General features: G+C 37.2%; 1 protein-coding gene across 1 annotated transcript; it reads left to right on the forward strand.

Annotated features, from left to right (window-relative positions):
• Positions 1-1,959: 1,959 nt before the first annotated feature.
• On the forward strand, positions 1,960-8,294 carry LOC128359500 (olfactomedin-like). Its single transcript, XM_053319993.1, has 6 exons — positions 1,960-1,983; positions 2,866-3,024; positions 3,166-3,324; positions 3,572-3,784; positions 6,624-6,756; positions 7,217-8,294. Exons 1-6 carry the CDS (start codon positions 1,960-1,962, stop codon positions 8,071-8,073), a joined length of 1,545 nt encoding a protein of 514 aa, XP_053175968.1. The 3' UTR covers positions 8,074-8,294.
• The last annotated feature ends 2,135 nt before the right edge of the window (positions 8,295-10,429 follow it).

A 10,429-nucleotide genomic window follows, 5' to 3' on the forward strand; every position in this document is an offset into this window, starting at 1 on the left:
ACACATTAGGAGGCAAGCAGGATTGCCAACACTCAACTACAACCTTTAAAAAGAGTTTGAATGAAATAAGAGAACCTAGCTTTAGAATCTTCTGAAGCTCCATTTGTGTCCAGCAAAATATTTGAAAAAATAAAATATTAACCATGTTTACCCAGTTCATTGTGTAAAAGAAACATTTATAATGTTTGATAATGTGAGTACACGATCGCTGATCATTGTGCATGTGGCAGTTGTCACTAAAGACAATCATACATTTCAAACACTCTTTAGAAAATTCACTAAATAATAAACACATATGATTTGATAAATGGTAAATGAGTTGCAAATATGTGTATCTTTTTATCCATTCGTATTTATTCTCATACGCCAATGGTGGCAGAGCTGCCATGTAAAGTGCTGGCCTGACCATCAGGGGTTTGGGGTCTTGCTGAGCCTTGTATTCCCTCCAGGGTATGGACACAAAGGCAGCAAATACAACAGGGTAGCCCTTTTTTGGACTACAGATTGATATCTCCACCTTAATATGTCCAAAACTGTCTTTATTGCAAGTCCATCTTTTCATTACTACCTGGTTGTATAGCTCTGCAAAATCCTTGGGGTTTATACGACCAGCTGACATTCACTAAACACATTGCAGCAATCTCCTGGTTGTGTAGATTCACTTTTCGTAACATCAGGAGGATTTGTCCATACCTGTCTGAGCATCCAGCACAACTCCCAATCCAAGTGATGGTCATCTCATGACTGGGTTACTGCAACTTGCTCCTGGTTTGACTACCAGCATGCACCATTAAACTCTAAAGAGGATTCAGAATGCAGCAGAACATCTGGTTTTCCATCAACCCAAACAAGCTCATATCACACTTCTGTTCGTCTCCCTCGACTGGCTCCAAGTGGCAACTCGCCTCATGTTCATAACTTTGATGCTTGACCTCAGTGCCACAAATAGAATGGCACCCTCCTACACTTGTAAGTCCCCTCCCATCTGCTGTGGTTTGCATATGAACAGTGCATGGTAGTACTGGCACTGCCTGGTATGAACTCACTATCCAGACTCTTCTCATTTGTACTTCTATGATGATGGAAAGAGTTACCCAACCCAATTAGGTCTGCTGACACCCTTGTGCATTCAAGACATGCCTGAAGACTTAGCACTTCCATCAATTAAGCCCCTTAACCTTTTAGTACTTTGTTGATTGTTACTCTTCTTTCTCTTTGCTTATGGTAACTTATCTACATACTTTAATTTCCTTTATATATATATACCTAAAAAGCCAAAACTAAAATAAAACTGCTGTCTAGCACTCTTTCTCATTGCACTTGTACCTGGTCAGCTAGTTGAGAGTTTGTGCCACAACTCTTTCAGAGTCACTCTCCTCTAATGCTTGATTGCCTTGCCTAACTTGTAAGTCGTTTTGGATAGAACTCTGCCAAATGAAAGCATGTGAATGTAAACTGAAAATGTTAACATAAAATAAGAATAACAGGAATTAGTCATGTATAATGGCCAACAGATACATTAAGAGTGAACAGGAGGAAATTCTATTCTACCTGAGACAACTTGAGAAAATCAAAGTGACACACAATTCTCTAACAATTTTATACAACCATGATTTAAAATATCCTCCATTCATCTCTAACTGTTTGGTATACAGCAGTCTTAACACTAAACACACAAAATACTGAAGGCGCTTTCTTAGTAGATACAGATGCCTGTCCACTAAAACAACTAAGTTCAAGAACAGCTTTTTACTGGTTCAGTAAAGATTCTGTTCTTTATCACTAATTTCTGCATCTTGCATTGTGTTACATGCAGCTGTTCATAGTCTAGAAATACTGTCATTATTATTTATAGTTTAATAAGTTATATCTTTGTATATGTTGTACTGTTGATATTGTGTAGGCCTACTGACACCAGAGCATTTTTCCATGCCATAACGAAAACAAAGTCCACAAACTATGGTGGTGTGCCCATTAAAGCAAGTAAGTTTTCACAGAATTATGTGAAATGCTGCAAACGTCCTCCATGTTGAAGGGGAACACAATTCATTTTTACGCTTTTGCTTCTACTAACCCTAACCCTAACCCTCTGGGGCATGATATAAACCGACTTGAACCAGGTTTGGTGTGGCTATGGAGAAGATTGTCCACTAATTACAAGGTTGGTGGTTTGACTGGCAATTCCTGCATTTCAAACAGTCTTTGGGCAACACACTGAACCCCAAACTGCTGCCAATGGTCATGCTATAGTGTGTGAGTGTGTGTGAATGGGTGAATGAGAGGTCAGTTGTAAAGCACTTTGGTTAAAAGCGCTAGATAAATGCATCAATTTACCGTTCAACAAAGCTATCCAGAAACCCTAACAATCCTGCTTTATAAGAAAGGTTTTCTCATAAATACTATGAATAAGTTGTACTGAACAGGTATTTAATTAAGAGACGCATATTTGACTGTCATTTTCACTACATAAAAACATTAAATATTTTTCATGAAATATACCTACTAATTCCATCAACTGAAATAATGAATCAAGATGAAGCTAATAATACTCAGTTTCTGCTGGTTTATGTTTGTTGTTTAAGCAGTAAATGAGCTACTGTGCAGGATTTTTTGTTTTGTTTTTACATTTAAATGAGTTTTAGTGCCGTCTGCCCCACCAATATGTAACTCAACCTTCAGTATAATATTTCATTATAATTTTAAATTGACATCAAACAACACAGCAAAGGATGTTTTAAACAGGAAATAACAGCCATTGCATAATGGAAAGAGGAAATATGGGGATTTCTATGCTGACCAACTGTTTTGAAAGGAAGTTTCACATCCTTGTGAAAAGTTTTGAATGCCTGTGTGGTGACTTATCAGTGGCGAGAGGTGAGTCAGCAAAGGCGAGTCAGAGAATATTACAGAGTGAGGACAAGAGTGGAGGTGATTTCAGTGACAGCTTCTCTCCTCATCACTCCACTATTCACATCTTCAGCTTTGAACATGCTGCTGCTGCTCCTCCTGCTACTGGCATCCACTGTGAGTTCTACTAGTCTGCTCTGTGAAAATAGGCATAAAATAAGAGGACATTGTGATGTTACACTGATATTTTCTCTCTTTAGAGTCTTTATACATTTTGTTTTGTTGATGTTTTTAAAATGTACATATGTGTGAATGCAGGGTGACGGCCAGGCTCAGCGTGTGGCGGGCAAAAAGAAAAACGATGCGTGTGCATGTGAGGTGAACTCCACCATGTGGTCATTCCCTGCTGTGAAGTACGAGGCCGTGCTGCAACAGGTTGAAACTTGTGGAGTCACTCTGAACAACCTGCAGGAACAGGTGAGAACTAAAGTCACTGACACTACTGTTACATTCAGACTGGTCAATTCCAGTCCAGTTTCACCACTGATTTTAGGGATATAATGATGGATAATGTGGCTTCTGTGGAACCAAGCCATGCAATTACCTAGATTAATTCTAATGTGATTCTAATTACAATTTCATACGTTCTTATTTTTAACATAGAATCTTGTTTCCATATTCAGTCATTGTGAAATGACTGAAATTAGTCTTTGTTTTCTCTCAGGTGCAGTTGTCTCATGAGCGTCTCCCTCAGATTGAGGCTGTGATTAAGAATGTGACAGCTCGGCTGGAGCCTCACCAGTATTTGCATAATCAGGGCCTGTATTCAGCCTTGTCTCTGCGTCTGCTGGGCCAGGAGCTCAGCCAGCTGGAGACAGACGTCAGTGACATCCACAGCCAGTTAAACAATGCCCAAACACAGAAACTCTCCAAAGAGGTACAGATGAGTATGATTACTAAAGATGTACAGTATTAAATGAGTCACATGACAAGAACACTATGATATAAATATGGCGCTACATTGTGGTAGTGTAGGGGATGTTAAGTTAAGAATCAGAATTCCCTGACATGAGCATAAAACAAAAAAAGCACAGGAATTTACTTAAAATCTAATATACTTAAATATGTGGTATATATCAAGAAAAACGTTGACTAAATTGTTTCAAATGTTCTGTTTTAAGTTCAATTTAAAAGGTTAAGTTGACAAATGTATGAATACAGAATGATCTGTGTGCAAATTGTTATGAATATTTGGAACAGGTAGCCTATTTGTTACAGTGTGGGGACTTTTGTTTACACAGGCACTTGTGGCTGGGAAGTTCAAAACAATATTACAAACAAAAGTAAAACTAAATTACCTTAGCAAAATACTTTTACAAGCGCTGATACAAATTTACAAGTAGTGAAACAATTTTACAAGTCTCGAAAATACATTTATAAATGACACAATCCTCTGGAAAGGGAAAGTACCAAATACCAGATGTGATGTTGAAGTGATAAAGTGGGTGGCGACAGTCTGTACCAGTACACCAGTATGTTTCCTCATCTGTTTCATAAACTACAGACACATATACGTATGTCTATGAAATAAACTAGCTGCTACTCTCATGCTACGTACAAGTTTTTTTCTTCTCTTGACTCTTTCACAACTTGTTTCTTACTGACTCTACAGCACCACTTGGTGGTGGAATTTATACAACGCTTAACTCATGAATGGACCAACCGCAATGCAAGTTAAGCCATTAAATGAACTAAATTACTAACAAACCCACAATTTATCTTGGAGAAGCACAGTGTCTGTGTTCAACATTAACTGTTGTCAACTCTGACCCTTACCCTAACCCCCCCAATCCGTGTATCATTCGTTCTTTCTATTTTCGATTGGAAATCAAATATCAAAAAAGGAAAAAGTGACAAATTATTTTGTTTTTTGTTTTTAAATCTAACACAAAAAAAGAAAAATGTCTGGTTTTTCATATTTCAATTTTAGGCTCAAATAAAAAATACGAAATTAAAAAACGGACGACCCGACTAAATTTGATTTTAATATTTAATTGGTCGTGACCATCGACCATGGAGAGCTATGTGCTGTTTAAGGGAACAAAGCGCTAAAAGAGGAGGACATGACTGATAAAATCAGCAGGATTTTCAGATTACATAAGATTATTCTTCTTTCTGCTCACTTTCCATGAGATCTGGGAGGTTTTTGTTTTTATTGTAGCTTATTAAAATGCAAGAGAATTTTTCTGACTGATTTATTGCCCAATATCGCTGTGTATCTCGCTTTCGGAGAAGTTCCGCTTCTTTCCCCCGCCCTCCCCCCTTGTTTTTGTTGTCACTTTGTTGTCACTTTGTTGTCACGTTGTAGCCGCTCCACAGAGGGCACATGGCTAATTAATATGCACGTGCTGACCATATATGGTTGTGTCCAGGCGTTCCGGGGGCAGAGTATGAGGTGTGATATATCAATGGAAAATCGCGAAATTGTCTTTTCGCCGTATGCAAAAATGTGGTTGCAGTTTTACACCCTTTTTGATAAATGAGGCCCCAGATTTGTAAGTATATATTTACAATGACCAGTTACCCTCACTCATGTAAACCTATCAGTGGGTGTTGCTGTTTGCTTTCTAAAGATAACAATCTCCATGTATTTTGTGACTTGTTTCTCAGCTGTTTATAGACCCACAGGTATCCATGTGGTTATCATTATCTGCTTCATTTGCACTTTTTAAAGCACAAGCATCACCTGACGCAGGAATTCATGGTACGGGCTATGATAAATTCTCTCTGCTGCGTGCAGAGCCATTTCCGGGTCACGTAAACCGACCAATTAAATATTAAAATCAAATTCAGTCCTATGGCCCGTTTTTCCATTTCGTATTTTTTATTTGAGCCTAAAATTGAAATATGAAAAACCAGACATTTTTTTTTTGTGTTAGAAACAAAAAACAAAATAATTTGTCACTTTTTCCTTTTTTGATTTTTGATTTCCAATCGAAAATAGAAAGAACGAATGATACACGGATTTAAATCCTAACCCTAATCCAGGAGTATATGAGAAAATGCCTTTTTTTCTTATGTAATATATTTTGTCTTTGACAGGGTTAGACAAAACCTACTGTGATAGCTGTCTTTACTTGTATGTTAAGCAAAAATTTCACTCTGGAAATTATTTGACATACATTGCTTGTTCTTTAATAGTGTGTGGTGTGACAGTAAGAGACAGAGAGACAGAGACATGCAGATCACAATTTAATACATATTTATTGGCACAAAAACAGGCAGATCCTGCAAGCCCATAGCTAGATTAACTGTTGTAAAAAACAGGTTTAGCAAAGGTAGAAAACAGAGGAGGAAGTGAGAGGAAGAGCTGTGACAAAGATAGGTGATTTGACTTTGATAGTTATGTTTGATTTGAAAAAAAAATGTTACTTTTAATTTTTGAATTATAGTATATTAAGATATGTGACTTTTTAAATGTCACAGAACAATCATCTAAGTTTGTATTTTTTGTGAGTAACTTATTTCACTTAATAGTTTAATTTGCATTGCAGCTGGTTACTTTGCAAGTTAAGTGTTGTATAAATTCTGCCACCAGATGGTGCTTTATAGTTAAAAACAAGTTGTGAAGAAAACGGTTCAGTGTTGTACTGTACATATCATATGAGAGAGTAGCAGCTAGTTTATATCATAGACATATATACATATATATGTCTATTATATATACATATGTCTATATCTAAGTGATTGAAACACTGTCTTTGTGTGTGTGTTAGGTGGGTAAACTGCGTACAAATGTAAACAGGATGCAAGTGGCAGACATCATTAATATGAAGTCTGTAAAAGACAAACTGCGCTACTTGAAGAACAGTGTTGAATCCTGCAAATCAATTCCTAAAGATTTCCGAGGTAAGTCTGCTGTGTAAAGGCGTGTGTCTTGTGAACGTGTGTATGTGTGTAAGGGAGTGATTTATTACAATAGTTCTGAGGAAACATGCATAATAAAACATGTTGCCTAACAAAATGTCATTGCTTATAAAGCATGGCTTTTCAACATCGGCATTTGCCAAAAATTGAATAAATAGTGATGACTAAAAAAAACAATACTCAAGATACAGCTAACTAGTTAACTCACAGTCTTAATGGTAATATTACATTTCCTATTTACATTACCCAAAACATGATGGGAATCTTGAAATATGTTTCAAGTAATAGAGAAAAACAATAGGACAGGCAAACACATTTTGTGTCAGTTTGAAAGCCTGTAGCTTAAAAAACTATTATTAGCACTAGTAACTGGAAGAAACAGCAGAAACATGTATACTCTAGGCTGCACTGTACACCTCCTGATCATCCTAATTGTTTTCAGGCCAGCACAGGTACTGCCTTAAGGGCCTGATCACCAACATCAGCGACCCAGTTGTAACTAAGGCCACTCCATACGGTAAGAGCTACATTTCTGGTTCATGGGGCAAACAGGCTAAGATGGAAAGCGAAGGCCAGAAGAACAGCTACTGGATTCAGACTCTCCTCAGCAGCCACATCTGGGGCAACACCCTGCGTGTATACCAAACTTATGAAGACTTTATAGCCTCTGTCAAGCACAATGACTTCACTTTTGCGTCATCGTACACTCATGCCAATGCCATCGAGGGTCCCAGTGCTGTCCTGTATGGTGAAGCATTGTACTATCACTGTTACCGCTCTGCAGATGTTTGCCGCTATGACCTGAACAGCAACACCGTCAAACGTGTGACACTTCCAGGTATTGGTGTGGGTTTCAACAACAAGTTCCCATATTGTTACTATGACTGTCGTACCCATAGTGATGTGGATGTGGAGGCAGATGAGACAGGACTATGGGCCATCTATGCTACTGTTGGTAATCATGGTAATCTAGTGGTGAGCCGGCTAGCATGGGACAATGAAGCTGAGACACTCAATGTCTCACAGACCTGGGAGACGAGGCTGTTCAAAAAGGCAGTGAGTAATGCCTTCATGGTGTGTGGTGTACTGTATGCCACTCGTTATGTGGACGAATACCGTGAGGAGGTGTTCTATGCCTTCGATACTGCGACAGGCACACATGACAGCTCACTAGCACTGCCACTAGAGAAGGTTGTGAAAGGAGTGGCCAGTCTGAGCTACAACCCCACCAACAAGCAGATCTACATGTACAATGATGGATATCTTCTAGCATACCAGGCCCACTTCTCTACTGTCTAATACCGCTGTAATGTACTGCAGTTTCAATTCATTGCATACAAATCCATAAGCTTTGCTAACATATGTGGTTTGTTATGATTTATAGGGTCATGTAGTATACTGTATGTTGTAGCACATGTTTGTAATTCTATGCTGAATGGAATAAAGCTGAAAAATAAAAGTTTGATTATATAACATTCTCACAATAACAATGCTGGAACCATGGTCACATGTTAGTTTAAAACTAGTCATTAGCCTAAAGTTTTCTGAGGCTGAAGCTGATGGGAATGTCATTAGTTTTGTAGATATTTGGCGATAAAAAAAACAAAACAAGGGATCACAAGAGTTATTAGAATTCCTTGTTTTAGTTATTTTTTCCATCTTATTCAGAAATCTACATGAGTTAAAGATTATTCAGCAACATTGATAGCATCTCACCATCTCAAGTGATGTCATGAAATCTGGGATCTTGTATCCAGACTTGCCAGATCATTCCCCCATCCAGTATTCTTTATTATTTAAAGTTAAACATACCAAGATAATTAAATTAATAATAATTCATGAAATTATGAGCAAGTCTAACATATCTAAATTTAAAGTTGTGCTTGCCAGTATTTCTTAGGATGATGTATATGAGAAGAAATAATGCTGATATTGCATATCAAAAGTTTATGAATGGTATTAGTCTTAGTTTCAATTAATGTTTTCCATTTGACAGGCCTACCAAGAAAATTACTCAAGATTTCAACAAACCTTGTTTTACAGTTGATTACGTTGTTGAGGGAACATTTATTTAATTTTAAATAGAAAATATGTCTCTTTCACATGGTGTACATAAGTCTATGTACATAAGTATATAAATCTATTTATTGCATCAGATCAGATGTTGTAATATAGTTTGGGCGAGAACTTTTCCTACTACTCTCCGTAAAGTTTGGATCCTACAGTAACATTTTGTTAGGATTGCAACCCAATCAGAGTCACATATCTCATCTGCTCTTCCATTTCAAAATCTTCAGATCATGACTAATTCATAACATCAATATTTTTCAAATATGTCTTTTTATTTCTAAGATGCATTCATGTGAAGGGAATATTCCTGAGCATTTTCAGATTTACTTTAAAGCACATTTGCTGGTTCATTCATACTCAGCTCATCAATCATCGTCATCATCTCCATCCTCAGTCTGCCAACCCTACTTATTTTGTCCATTATTTTACCTATACCCATATCATCATTTTACCCATACAACATTTTACCCATTTTTTGTTTAACACCCCCACATTGATTAATTTTGCTCATTTTTCAAGCAACTCGTCCCCCTTACTCATTTTTCAGGTAACCTGCACACCTTACTCATCTCCCACCAGTGGTGTTCCAATTGTTGAAAAACACACGCTAAAGTGCCTTCTTGGTAGCCAAAAAATTGGTAGAGATATAATGTTTCGATCACTGTTTGAGAACTTTATTATGAACTGAGTTGATTTTTTGTTTTGTTATTTAAGTTAATTTAGAAATATGCTTATGTATACGCTGTTATGAGAACGAAAAATAAATGAATTCAAATGTTGAAGTGACGAGACAAAGTTCTTAAAAGCACTTGAATGTGAAAAGCTGTCTCTTCAGCCATGTTGTTTCTCCCATAGACTGAACAATAAATGAATCAATAAAATATGACCCTATCCATCCCACACTGGTCCAGCAGAAAACAAAGTGCCCACAGTCAGCACAACCAAAGTAAATGATTGTGCATGCGCAATGCGTAATTGCACACGGGTAACATAGAATAGATCCTACAGACCTCTGTGTTAAAGTCTAATCATAGCTGCAGTAGGAGCCGTGGCAGCCCTTTTATTTTGCGGTTGCCAAAGTCATTTCATCCATTGGTCATATTAGTTATGAAAACACACCTGCAGTAGATCATAGTTCATGCATGAATTCTTGTGTTGCAGCCTATAGCTATACATTACATTTCTATTTTTTGGCTTGTTCCTCCTGTCCAACAGAGTAATACAGTGAAGATATAAACCTGTAGGTAAATAGTGCAAATATAAATAGATGAAGGATTTTTTCTTTAAATGAACCATAAGCCCTTACCAACTAAAGATGAGGTGACTGAGTTGTCAACAACAATGACTGCAGGATGACAACATTTGATGTGAATGATTTTGTCTCACAGTTTAATAAAACACTAGAATGAATGTCTGGGTATCTGTCCTTTTTTCGTTTCCTTTTTGTTTGACTACATGCATACATGATCTAAACTATCTAGTGTGTATGTATGTATGTAGTGTAGTGGTTATCATGTTTGCTTAACACACGAAAGGTCCTTGGTTTGCAACCAGGTGGAAAAAACTTAGTTGGTGTTCAGATAAA

The sequence above is a fragment of the Scomber japonicus genome, chromosome 5, assembly GCF_027409825.1.
Source record: "Scomber japonicus isolate fScoJap1 chromosome 5, fScoJap1.pri, whole genome shotgun sequence".
Classification (NCBI taxonomy): Eukaryota; Metazoa; Chordata; class Actinopteri; order Scombriformes; family Scombridae; genus Scomber; species Scomber japonicus.

Bases quoted from the DNA above. Each gene is read 5' to 3' on its own strand.
- LOC128359500 (XM_053319993.1), top strand. From the start codon at position 1,960: ATGGTGGTGTGCCCATTAAAGCAA. The intron at 3,025-3,165 runs GTGAGTTCTACT...GTGTGAATGCAG, and splicing joins TCCTGCTACTGGCATCCACT to GGTGACGGCCAGGCTCAGCG. The intron at 3,785-6,623 runs GTACAGATGAGT...TGTGTGTGTTAG, and splicing joins CACAGAAACTCTCCAAAGAG to GTGGGTAAACTGCGTACAAA.